The 13,940-nt window shown below is 42.1% G+C and overlaps 1 protein-coding gene across 3 annotated transcripts in view; it reads left to right on the top strand.

The window, feature by feature from the left end:
* The first annotated feature begins 1,337 nt into the window (after positions 1–1,337).
* Positions 1,338–13,940, top strand: part of LOC115458989 (NAD kinase-like) — a 51,951-nt gene continuing 39,348 nt past the window's right edge. The window contains exons 1-2 of one of the 3 annotated variants that reach the window (XM_030188847.1): positions 1,338–1,579; positions 6,802–7,023. In XM_030188847.1, coding sequence (XP_030044707.1) covers positions 6,839–7,023 — 185 coding nt within the window. In that variant the 5' untranslated portion in view covers positions 1,338–1,579; positions 6,802–6,838. Of the gene's footprint in view, positions 1,580–1,707; positions 1,730–6,801; positions 7,024–13,940 lie in introns of those variants that run through there. The other 2 variants (XM_030188849.1, XM_030188848.1) reach the window with 2 other exon arrangements.

Here is a 13,940-nt window from a genome sequence, read left to right on the forward strand (position 1 = left end):
CCACGTTGGCCAAAAGCAGCATCTGTTCAGCGCTACCTGTGGTGGTGTGAAGCAAGTTTGGCAGACTGTAGAAGCCAGGAAAATCAGATCTTGGGTCAGGCTGTGGGAGTAGGGGGCAGGAAAAGAGGAGGGCAGGAATGTGTGAGACTCACATGGTTATAAGTGCAAGATGGAGAAGGGACCAGATGTATGTGCCACACGCCAAATGTGTGTGGTATATCTGAGAGCATGGGCATGTCATGGCCAATCTGCCTAACAATCCATCTGCATTAGAAGTAGTGCTGTATAACTCATCACTTGTATCTTCATATTCATCTTTGTTATCATCATCATGCTGTCCAATTACAGAGAAAGCTTTCACAAAGTTAGAATCGTTGTCTATTGTTGTTCTAACAGTTTTTCATCTGATGGTGAACTCTGAATAGCTTCGAGAACTGATGCAAGAACATTAAGCGCCCTGTTTACTAAGATGCGCTAGCATTTTTTTGCGTCCACAAGTCAAAATGATTAAATATTTTGACACCCACCAGACAGGACTTAACAAAGATCTGGGTTTTCTAGCCCATTATAAACCATAAAATTGTACTGCTTTGAAAATCATACTGCTTTGAAAATCATACTGCTTTGTCACCCTCCTGTCTCCATGCATATCTCACCTATCCCTCTTCCTGTCTCTCACCTATCCATCCCCATCCTGTTAGACTGTCACTGAAATGCTTTGATATTTCACTTATATATACTGTCATCTACCAACATTTGCTTATTTCCGATCTGACGAAGAAAGGCAGCCTTCGAAAGCTAATCAAGCAATGTATTATGTCCAATAAAAAAGGCATCATCTTATTTTCGTTTCCATGTTTTATTTTGTTTTATTTCTATTGATTACCTTTAAAAGTGGCCTAACACGGCTACACCTCTCTACTTAGCGTACACCTAACAGCATGCGCTAAACGCTTTAGCGCACATGCTAAAAACGCTGTTTGTGCCATGCTGCGTACGCTTTGTAGCGCTATGGAAATGCTAAATAGTAGTAGCTTCCACACATAGGCAGTCACAAGCGTTTGCTATTTTTATTTTTCTGTAGAAATATCTTTATTGTCAGCGTAAGCAAAAATAAAGGCATATAGCGCAGCGCTGAAAACCACAATGCAGCATTGCAAATAACAAAGCAAGCTTTGGAGCACTGACATATCCATTTTGAATATAACCCTCCCTCCTTCATAAACCCTTCGCAAACTCTCCAATCCCCTCCGCAGTCCGCACAAGTTTGCTATTGTTTTCGATCGCTGTCTGCGAACGTTCGACGTTCCGCGTGCCTCAATATGGCGCTAAGCTCCGCCCACTTACTTCAGTCCACAGACACTCCACACCACATAATGGTCCAGATAGGCTTATGTTGTCTCCTGTCATTAAAGCTCCTTAGTCTCAATCTAACCGCCTTGGGCGTCCCGCTCGCCTCCGTTCTGACGCAACTTCCTGTTTCCGGCAAGGCGGGATGCCTTGGAGGGAGAGAAGTTGTGTCATAGGGAACGGGGTGTCAGAGAAGGAAAACTGGGGACTTGTTGGCGGACGATCTCAGGTATGAGTATGACCGGAGAGGTGGGGGTGGGGTTATTGAGGTTGAGGTGCCGGATCGCGGATATGAAGGAGAGTGTAAGATAGAGGGAGAGATCGGTTCCCCCCGATCTCCGAATGCGTGTGACTTGCTATCTTTGAATGATCCGATTTGGTAATATAGGAGAAGTACAAGGCAAGGCAGCGTCCTAGTATTTCATTAGCATGAATAATATTCCGCAGAGGTTCTGCTTCTATATATGGCTGTGTTTGGAGAATATATAGGGAATACATTTTAAGCATATTTTTTTTTAGCGAATTACCATTATGTCATTATAGAATTATACATTTTTGGACCAATATTCAAACTGTTATATGTTTACCTGCTGCCACAGAATGTATAAGGGGTATGTTTACTAAGGCGTATTTGCGTTTTTAATGCGCCTTTAACTTTAAGGCGTGTTAAACACTAATGTGCCTATACATTCCTATGGGTGCATTAGCGTTTAATGCATGTCAACCATTAATGAGCGTTAAAAATGCTAATGCGCATGTAGCGCACCTTAGTAAACACAGCCATAGGTTCGCTATCCTTGTATTTTCTTAAAAATTACGTGGATTCCCTGTAATGAAAGATTTTTCTGGGTAATCTTATGAGTGGTACCACCAAATAAAGGTACTCTGCTGCTGTAAGGATTGTTTGTAATAAATTTAAAAATAAAAAAAATTATTTAGAAAATGTTGAGATGAAAATCTGTCTTAATGGTTTGATATTATCCATATAAGAGAAGTGTAGAGGGAGACCAGCTTTAAGAATTAGCTGCTAACAGCTACATTCAACAACTGAACAGATCATTTGTGTAGGTCTAAACTGAATAGTACCTATATTCAATGCCACGAAAATAGGAAATACAGTAAATTAAATGCAGCCAGTGTTTAACTTATGCCAATCACCGCTGGCTGAAGATCAGACCATTTTTTTATGTCTAGTAAGTAAAGGGAGATACCAGTTTTTCTGAAATTAATTCTCTTTGCTAAACATCATATATAAGTATTTTTTCGCAGTATTTATTTTATTTTAAAATTTGTATACCACACAATCACTTAGGTGGTTTTCAGACATACATAATAATAGTCACAATATACAACAATCAAATTGTTCAAATAAGCATAGCCAAGTAAATAGTGTAATGTCCAACATTGAAGAGAACGCCACAGAATGCGATCTTGTAAAAGGGCCACTAAATGCTTTGACAAGGAGCCCCATATTGTTGCAGTTATTTCACAAACCAGGATCTTCCCCATTGTAACTCATCCACCTCCAGTTTTAACTGGTATATTTAAATCTGTTGCTAGTGAGGAGTTGCTGGATGTAACCTTATTAGCCTGAATTATTTTATTCTATTTATTATTTAGCTTATGCCTTTCCAGGGTAGTTCAAGGCGAGTTTCTTTCAGGGGCCTACAATCTAACTGTAGCTGAGGCAGTTTAGGATTAAGCAGCTTGCCGAAGGCGACAAGGAATATTGGTGGTCCATAATCATAATGGTCCAACTGATTCCCTTACAGGCTTCTTTCTTCGAATGTACCTGAAAAGGTTTTTGTTATAAATATTCGCTTCTGCAGATCAGTAAAAGTGGTTTCAGGGGCCTAATGTACTGAGAAATTTTTCCCATTTTGTATCTATGGTGAGCATTTATTTTGCAAAAACAAATGGGGTTCACACTTTCCACAAGAATAGAACACAACCAGAAACAGGGTGGAAAAGAACCAAGTCCAAGAGATCAGTCCAAACACCAGGATAAGATGCTCCAAACACAACTTTATTTTGGCCTTGCCTTATGGAACGCGATTCCTTTAGACCAGTGTTTCCCAATCGGTCCTGAAGTACCCTCTTGCTAGTTAGGTTTTCAGGATATCTTCAGTGAATATGTATGTATCTTATAGTGACCACCTTATTATTTGATGTTTCAATACACATTTATTTCTTAAATTTTATCACTTCTCAAATTTAATATGCATCTCATGTAGATATCATATACTAATTACCCTCACCATTCAAACACTTCTCTCGTTCATACATTCTTACTTCTACTCTCAGCAAAACTTACCACAATATATCAAATACATATTTTCAAGGTATTAACAGTTTCCTTGTTTTCAAGCCTGTATTATTAACATAATATCACTGACTGCCTATAACGTGTTATCACTCTTATGCAGTTGGAGCTTCTTCTTAAGCCACAACTGGCTACAGTTATATATAGTCCCGATTGTACAAGCAAAGTCCTTATACGACCTTAGTGTTGGTTCTGTAGAAAGGAAACTTCCCTTGAGAACTGCGTGCTAAACCAAACATTCCTGATGTACTTTCAGTTAGCTGTCGTCCAAGGAAGGCCGCTGACACAGGTCTGATATCCAATTTCTTATACCGTCAACCCTACGCAAACGTTGCGTTTCACCCTAAGGCATCTTCAGGGGTTTGACTAAAAGGAAATTAGATATGATACCATGGGAATACAAATCATTTCCAAAACATTACTTTCAGCTTACACACGTGTTATTATTAAGTACCTTGGATACCATGCCGGCTATATTGTACGGACTGCGCTTCCTCCCTACATGAATATGTATGAGAGAGATGTGCCTACAATGGAGGCAGTGTATGCAAATCAATCTCATGCATATTTATTGTGGATATCCTGGAAACCTGACTGGCAAGGGGGTACTCCAGGACCAACTTGGGAAACACTGCTTTAGAACTGATATAATAAACTTAATACAATACAAAATCAAGATTTGACATATAAAACAAACATTACAAAATGGGCTGCAATTCATCATTTAACAACAACTTTCTCAGGCTGTTGGAGTCTAAATTATATTATGTTTGCTTCATTAGAAATTTATAGGATGGAATAGTAAAGATGGGATGATGCTGATCTTAGATTCAACATCCTTTAAAATATCCTAAGTGATTTTTTAATAATAACATTGTATTGGTGTGGGTGGAGTTTATGTTTCTATATTTACAGTATTTAATGATATAGTTCATTCAGCTTTATTGACTGGGCGTCTAATGAACTTTTAGGAAATAACATGTTTACTACATCTGGCCCATGAAGACAATAAAGTTGTAAATAGTACAAATTCAGGGAGAGCCAAGGCTGCAAATGTTTCATTTCGTTTATATTTAAAAAGCTCAGGATGGGAGTTACAGATAAACACACAAAATCATAATTAGCAACAGAACAATCGCAAAACAAATGTAGAACAATATTAGAACACAGTGGTACAACCCTGCAGAGCATCATATTTGGAACCTCCTTATCTGAGTTACCTATTCACCCTCTGTGTGACCTTAAAAAAGTCACTTTACTAAAGCTTAGCACGTACTAAATTGCTCAGAAGCCCATAGGTATAAAGTGGGCTTCTTAGCATTTAGCGTTCTAATTCCATTAGCACACACTAAGCTTTAGTAAAAGGGCCCCTTAATTTTTCTCTGATTATATTTGTGGTAATCTAAATCTCAAAAAAGAGTTCAATGGGATATCCAACAAATAGTACCTCCTATAGCTCTACAAATATCCCTAGATATTTCTGATGTATCATGATAATTTTAAATAGGAGGAGAAAAAACCTCAAATTAAAAGGGAGCACTCCGTCGTTGGAGTAACCAGCATTAGGGAGGTCCCTTAAATCATCATGGGTAAAAACCTCCTTTCGTTATTTCAAAAGTATGGCTTCTGCTCAAAATACTTATACAGATGAACCGTCTATATATTTACACAACGGATCGTATGCACTTATCTTTTTTACTCAACAGTCAGATTACGGAGCACTGTATCTTGAGAGCCAGACACCACGGACCCTGAGGAAGGATTCGAAACTGGGCCGAAGTCGGGCCGTGGAAGGTGTCTAAAGGACTGTTGAGTAAAAAAGATAAGTGCATACGATCCGTTGTGTAAATATATAGACGGTTCATCTGTATAAGTATTTTGAGCAGAAGCCATACTTTCGAAATAACGAAAGGAGGTTTTTACCCATGATGATTTAAGGGACCTCCCTAATGCTGGTTACACCAACGACGGAGTGCTCCCTTATAATTTGAGGTGTTTTCTCCTCCTATTTAAAATTATCTTGATACATCAGAAATATCTAGGGATATTTGTAGAGCTATATTTGTGGTAATCCAGGAATGGAAAGCTAGTCCTTGAATACCAAAATTACCCCTCCTTTTTACAAAGGCACGTGACAATGCCGAAACATCCCATTCAAAGTGACTATTCTTAAGGGTGAGGGGCAGTGTTGTTCTATAAACCCCCTCACATTAATTAAAAGCTCAGTTTGTTTTGCGGGCCTGATATGCTGGAGCTCTACCCTGTTCAAAAATAAATGTCTCGAATTTCAGGCAGAAGTTCTGCTGCAATATGGCATTTTTGGGTTATTTGGAAAAATGTTGGGGCGTCCCGTTTTTTCTAGACACTATGTAGAGTTATCAACGGGCTACTACATTAGTGCATATTAATGCAGTTATTTCTCATTCTTTTACCACAGGTCCCTTTTTATGCAGTGGAAACTCTTTACTAATAACATAGTTTTAGGTTTATTTAGTATCTGATATACTGCGCTTTGACAATTTATCTAAGCAGTTTGCAGTCATTAAATATTAGCTAATAAAAAAGAGAGAGAAGAGAGACAGGAAAAAAAAGAAAAGCTATAAAAGAAAGTTACATATTTTGGCACGTGAAAGATAGCAAAGAAGGACAAAGTCGTAATTTAATGTATGATTTTGTATACTGCTCTAGATATGAAAACAGAGAGCGGTAAATCAATGTAAATAAATAGACATTTGCTATATCTCAATCCATTGTACTTTGTCAGAAGTGTATGTAAAGTTAGGGGGTATTTTACTAAGGCGCTCACGTTTTTAGCGCTCGCTAAAATTGGGTGTGCGCTAAATGTTAGAGACGCCCATAGGAATGCATTGGCATCTCTAACGTTTAGCGCACGCCCAGTTTTAGCACGCGCTAAAAACGTGAGCGCGCCTTAGTAAAAGGGGGTCTTAGTGTTTGGAGGAAAGATCAGTTTGAGCTTACTTTTCTACCTGAGGTCTTGGTGGCAATTTAGATTCCCACAGTCAAGCGAGATGCATGCAGTTTGAATGCAACAAGTGTATTAAGTCTGACTTTTTAACCACATTTCACCAAGTAATGGATTTTGTTTTTATTTCTATTTTTAATTGTAGATAGAAGAGGAAAGAGAACTCCCTTGTCTGTACTCTCATGATGGAGAAAGCACAAGAAATGTTTCAGAGTAGTACGCAGGATGCAGACTCTGAATGTGCTACTTTTTGCTTCTCGCCATGCAATTGTGAAGAGGACTGGCGTCGAGGAAACCCTATTCGGGGTCGAGCAAAATCTCGTAGTTTGTCTGTCTCCCCTGGCACAGGAAGTACTAAAGAATTTAGGTAAGGAATGTGTATATATGTGTGTCCCCAACTGTAACTTTTTAGGACTACGTTTACTAAGTGGAGTGGAGGAGTGGCCTAGTGGTTAGGGTGGTGGACTTTGGTCCTGGGGAACTGAGTTCGATTCCCACTTCAGGCACAGGCAGCTCCTTGTGACTCTGGGCAAGTCACTTAACCCTCCATTGCCCCATGTAAGCCGCATTGAGCCTGCCATGAGTGGGAAAGCGCAGGGTACAAATGTAACAAAAATAACATAGATACTATTGGAGATTCTACATGGAATGTTGCTATTCCACTAGCAACATTCCATGTAGAAGGCTGCGCAGGCTTCTGTTTCTGTGAGTCTGACGTCCTGCACGTACATGCAGGACATCAGACTCACAGAAGCAGAAGCCTGCGCGGCCACATTGGTGATCTGCAAGGGCCGACTTCTACATGGAATGTTGCTAGTGGAATAGCAACATTCCATGTAGAATCTCAAATAGTAGCAACAGTGGAGGAGTGGCCTAGTGGGTAGGGTGGTGGACTTTGGTCCTGAGGAACTGAGTTCGATTCCCACTGCAAGCACAGGCAGCTCCTTGTGACTCTGGGCAAGTCACTTAACCCTCCATTGCCCCATGTAAGCCGCATTGAGCCTGCCATGAGTGGGAAAGCGCAGGGTACAAATGTAACAAAAATAAAATAGATACAATTGGAGATTCTACATGGAATGTTGCTACTATTGGAGATTCTACATGGAATGTTGCTATTCCACTAGCAACATTCCATGTACAAGACTGCGCAGGCTTCTGTTTCTGTGAGTCTGACGTCCTGCACGTACGTGCAGGACGTCAGACTCACAGAAGCAGAAGCCTGCGCGGCCACATTGGTGATCTGCAAGAGCCGACTTCTACATGGAATGTTGCTAGTGGAATAGCAACATTCCATGTAGAATCTCAAATAGTAGCAACAGTGGAGGAGTGGCCTAGTGGTTAGGGTGCTGGACTTTGGTCCTGGGGAACTGAGGAACTGAGTTCGATTCCCGGCACAGGCAGATCCTTGTGACTCTGGGCAAGTCACTTAACCCTCCATTGCCTGCCACATAGAGCCTGCCATGAGTGGGAAAGCGTGGGGTACAAATGTAACAAAAAAAATAAAAAAAAGTGGCGCTACAGGCGCATTAGCGGTTTTAACGCGCGTAAAATACGCGCATTAAATGCTAATGTGCCCATAGAAATGTATAGGCGCGTTTAACATGCCTTAAATTTACAGGCGTGTTAAAAACGCTAACGCACCTTAGTAAACATACCCCATAGTTTGTAGTCAGTATAATTCAAATCTGGTCATTTTTACTCTTTGCTGAAAAAGAGGGCTTCCTGTTAATGCTGTTTTTAGAGTTCTCCAATGGTCTATGTTACATACCCTGTCTTTAGCATTTGAAGAACAGTTTTATAAGAATTACAGCATTGCAATTAGACTGACAACATGCCTGCATTTTATGGAATGTCTACAGTTCTCAGATTTGATGGGACACCAGAATATAGCTTTTAATGAATATAAACTTTGAAAGACAGATAAAGAGATTGAAAAGTGTAGAATATTTATTTTGACATTTACATTGCCTACAAGTAAACCGAGAGCTGAAAATTTAGTATGGTTAACTTCCTCGAAGGCCTGACTTGTTGCTTTATTATCTTTTTAATTTAGCAGGTGACTTCTTTTATGTAAGGCTGGAATTTCTCAGCATGTTTTTCTTTCCTCTTCTTTGAAATGCACAACTGAAATTAAATTAAGCACTGGGTGGAAGTTCCTAAAATAACAATAGGGGAAATAAGTCTATAATCTGTCTGCTTTTTGTAATAAACTCTGGAGGCTCTTTAGAGTATGGTATAAATGTTTAGTTTGGAGAATTCCAATTAAAATATCCGTTGTTAGGACTTCATCTCAGATGAGAGAGGTGCAGGTTTGAAATTTAATTTGTAGTGCAAGAGTAATGGGTCAAAAATATAGAAACAGAATATGGGATCTGACAAGGATAGTAAGTTGCTTTAGTTTACAATTCTGGAGATCACTTTGATCTCTTAGGGCTCTGTTTACTAAGCCGCGCTGTAGGCACCTTAACGATAGAGACAACCATTATATTCCTACTAGTAAAAAAGGCCCGTTTCTGAAAGAAATGAAACAGGTGCTAGCAAGGTTGTCCTCTAATGGCAATTATGTTTTTAAGGGAACTGTTAGGAGAGAGTATGTGTGAGAGAGAAAGAGTGTGTGTCAGAGAGAGAGAGAGAGACAGAATGTGTGTGTGTTTGTGTGAGTGAGTGAGTGAGTGTAGTGTGTGTCCCGTGTGCACCAATTATGCTCTCTCCCCTGCATTCATCCATATGCAGCAAACGTCCTCTGTGCCCTTCCCCCTTCATACATCCATGTGCAGCATCTCTCCCCTGCCCCCTCCATCCATCGTGGTGCAGCAGTTCTCCTCTGTCCCTTGCTCTCCCCCCCTACATGTGCATCAACTCTGCATTCTCCCCTGGCCTCTCCTCCAACCACCCATATCCATGGCCCCCCTCCCTCCATCTCTCTCCCCTTCGAGTTCCATGCCCCCCATTCTCGTTCGAGTTCCACACCCCCACGCCTCCCTCCCTTTCGAGTTTCAGGCCCCCCCTCTCCTCCGACACATGCAAAGTCAGTTTAAAGCGCCGCTTGCCTTCACTGTGGACGCCGCACCCCAAGGTAAGAATTTTTAAAATACAGCCAGCACTTAGGAAGGCGAGGGGCTGCCGGAGGACAGGTCATGCTTGAAGGGCAGAGAGAGGGAGGGAGGTGCGGGGGCTGGCAACTATACAGAGTTCCCTCGAGGGTGGGGCAGTTACGAACCCTACGAACACTACACGGCTTCGCTGCCACGGAGTCAGCTTCAGAATGTTGGAGGTGCGAATTATTATATTAGATGGGTGTCTCTATTGTTAGCGCGTGCTAATTTTTATTGCAAGTTAAAATGTTTGTGCGGCTTAGTAAACAGGGCCCTTAATTTCCCTTGTATTTTGATATAATTTTAAGAAATCTCTCTGCTAACTCCAGACTGTCTTGAATTCTGTTAGTGTCTTTGCTCCTATCATGTCCACAAAATCCATTTGTATGGTCAACGACCTCATAGTTATAGATATTGTGAGCACTGAATGCTACCATATACCGTATTTTTCGGACCATAAGACGCACCTAGGTTTTAGAGGAGGGAAATAGGAAAAAAAATTTTTGGACTATAAGACGCACTTTTTCCCTCCTCTAAAACCTAGGTGCTCCGGTGCATCTTGTCCGAATCCCTCCCTCCCTCCCTCCAAGTTCGGGATCGCCCTCCCTAGGGTTACCTCCTCCCCCCCCCTCCCCCGGCCCTGTCAACACCTCTCCCCTTACTCACGCGATCTTCCCTGGTGGTCTAGTGACGTCGGGGCAGAAAAGAGCCCCCTCTTTCCTGCCCAGCGCGCTGCTCTGCATCCTCCTGTATGCTGCCTGTGATGACGGTCTCAGCGAGATTCAAAATGGCCACCGAGAATTGAAGTCTCGGCGGCTATTTTGAATCTCGCCGAGACCGTCATCACAGGCAGCATACAGGAGGATGCAGAGCAGTGCGCTGGGCAGGAAAGAGGGGGCTCTTTTCTGCCCCGACGTCACTAGACCACCAGGGAAGATCGCGTGAGTAAGGGGAGAGGTGGTGACAGGGCCAGGGGGAGGGGAGGAAACCCTAGGGAGGGCGATCCCGAACTCGGAGGGAGGGCGGGCGGGCGGCCTGCCAAATCTCTACCTTCGGACTATAAGACGCACCCCCCATTTTCCTCCCAAATTTTGGGGGAAAAAAGTGCGTCTTATAGTCCGAAAAATACGGTATGTGTTTGTAGTTAAAGGGGATGTATGATGTTTCAAAATTTAACTAAATGCTGGAAGCAGTTGTTCAATGAATTACAATAATCTAGTTGGCTGATCAAAAAGTTAAGTATGAGTAAACAAGGCCAATTTATCCAAATATTCTGGAGAGTTGCAAAACAAGTTTTGACCACTTTAGATACTTGCATTCAAAAGAAAGCTGTGATTTTTTTTTTTTTTTTGTTACATTTGTACCCCGCGCTTTCCCACTCATGGCAGGCTCAATGCGGCTTACATGGGGCAATGGAGGGTTAAGTGACTTGCCCAGAGTCACAAGGAGCTGCCTGTGCCTGAAGTGGGAACTGAACTCAGTTCCTCAGTTCCCCAGGACCAGAGTCCACCACCCTAACCACTAGGCCACTCCTCCACTGTTGCTACTATTTGACATTCTACATGGAATGTTGCTATTCCACTAGCAACATTCCATGTAGAAGTCGGCCCTTGCAGATCACCAATGTGGCCGCGCAGGCTTCTGCTTCTGTGAGTCTGACGTCCTGCACATCTGTGCAGGACGTCAGACTCACAGAAACAGAAGCCTGCGCAGCCTTCTACATGGAATGTTGCTGGTGGAATAGCAACATTCCATGTAGAATCTCCAATAGTAGCAACATTCCATGTAGAATCTCCAATAGTATCTATTTTATTTTTGTTACATTTGTACCCTGCGCTTTCCCACTCATGGCAGGCTCAATGCAGCTTACATGGGGCAATGGAGGGTTAAGTGACTTGCCCAGAGTCACAAGGAGCTGCCTGTGCCTGAAGTGGGAATCGAACTCAGTTCCTCAGTTCCCCAGGACCAAAGTAGCAGCCCAGAAGTTTCAAAGAAGATTCTATGAGGAGTATATGACCAAAAGAGCAAAAGAAGTGATTGGGACAAAGACCTGTCCTGTTACCCAGGATACTTTCAAAATTAAGCATGACATTGCATATGTATTCTCAACATCATCAAAACCAGGTTGATTCTTGTATCAGGTCTCATCCTCAGGCCAGTTATGGCTGGGAATCCCACAGAGGCAGTATTTTATAGCCCCTAGGAGGGCACTTCAGCTGTTACCTAATGGAAATGCCTAGTGATAGGACGAGGGGACACCTGATGTGTGACTTGAAGATTGATTATGCATTGACTGGCTAAGTAAGTGGTAGGGAGATATGAACTTAAGAAAAACTCACTGGGTGATTCTGATTTGAAGGCTTATGGTGCTAATCACATTGTAGATGAAGTTATTTAACTGAACAGATTTGCAGCTATTTATTTATTTATTTATTTATTTATTTACAGCATTTATATCCCACAGTTTCCCACCCAGGGGGTACTACTACTACTACTACTTAACATTTCTATAGCACTGCTAGGGTTACGCAGCGCTGTACAATTTAACATAAAAGGACAGGCCCTGCTCAAAGAGCTTACAATCTAAAGGACAAGTGAGTAGACGATACGATGGGGGCAGTCAATTTGGGGCAGTCCAGATATCCTGAAGGTAAGAGTTAGGTGCCGAAGGCAGCATTGAAGAGGTGGATTTTAAGCAGAGACTTGAAGATGGGCAGGGAGGGGGCTTGACGTAGGGGCTCAGGAAGGTTGTTCCAGGCATAGGGTGAGGCGAGGCAGAATGGGCGGAGCCTGGAGTTGGCAGGTGGTGGAGAAGGGTCCTGAGAGGAGAGATTTGTCCTGTGAACGGAGGTTTCGGGTGGGAACATAAGGGGAGATGAGGGTAGAGAGGTAGTGAGGGGCAGCAGATTGAGTACATTTGTAGGTAAGAAGGAGGAGCTTGAACTGAATGCGGTAACGGATTGGAAGCCAGTGAAGTGACCTGAGAAGAGGGGTGATATGAGTATATTGGTTCTGGCGGAATATAAGACATGCAGCAGAGTTCTGAACAGATTGAAGGGGGGATAGATGGCTAAGTGGGAGTCCGGTGAGGAGTAAGTTGCAGTAGTCAAGTCTGGAGGTAATGAGAGCGTGGACGAGAGTTCGGGTGGTGTGTTCCGAGAGGAAAGGGCAAATTTTGCTGATGTTGAAGAGGAAGAAGCGACAGGTCTTGGCTATCTGCTGGATGTGTGCCGAGAAGGAGAGGGAGGAGTCGAAGATGACTCCGAGGTTGCGGGTAGGCCCAATGTGGCTTACAACAATCTGCATAAAACACACAACAAGTCAGAGTGCAAACAATCAATGTCTTAGAAGTAAAAATGGTGAAAGGGTAAAAGCGAGGTAGAGAAAGAGAAAAAGAAAAAGAGCAGTGGTGATCAATATGACACCGGGATAAAGAGAGTTCAGAAGGTAGAGGTGCCAGGCGGGAATGGTGCATATGCATTGCCAAATAGAAAAAGAACAGAAAGGAAAAAGTTCAATGTTAGTCTGCAGGAGCATCTTTGTAGACGTCTAAATATTTTATTTTAGGCATAATTTTTTTTCTAACCAGTATTTTCCTACCAATCTGTTCCAAAGAGAGTAAGATCTGTCTAAGATTCTTTGATACAGCTCGGCCTTTAACAAAGCCTGCCTGCGCTTCATGTACAATTTTTGGCAGCACCCGACTCATTCTGTTTGCCAATATTTTTGCGAAAATTTTTACTTCGCAATTCAACAGTGATATGGGTCTGTAAGACTCGGGTAGAGTGACATCTCTTTTAGGCTTCGGGATTAATATAATACGGGCTATATTCAATTGATCAGGTAGTGACCCTTTTTCCACCCATTCATTATATGCATCCACCAATGGTGGAAGAATCGCCTCTCCCATCAGTTTGTAAAACTCTATTTTCATCCCATCCGGCCCAGGTGTTTTCCCTGATTGACTACTGCCAATAGCCCATCTCACCTCATCAATAGATATAGGGGCATTGAGCTTTTCTCTCTCCCTATCCGTCATTCCCGGAGATTCCAAATTGTCCAAGTAGATAGCACTTTCCAGGCCTGAATCTTCCCCTTCTGCATATAATTGTTGGTAAAAAGTTTTAAAAATATCTCTTATTTCAGAATCGGAGTGACATATTTTACCTGTCTGATCTCTCAAGGCTGC

Source organism: Microcaecilia unicolor, unplaced genomic scaffold, assembly GCF_901765095.1.
Source record: "Microcaecilia unicolor unplaced genomic scaffold, aMicUni1.1, whole genome shotgun sequence".
Lineage (NCBI taxonomy): Eukaryota > Metazoa > Chordata > Amphibia > Gymnophiona > Siphonopidae > Microcaecilia > Microcaecilia unicolor.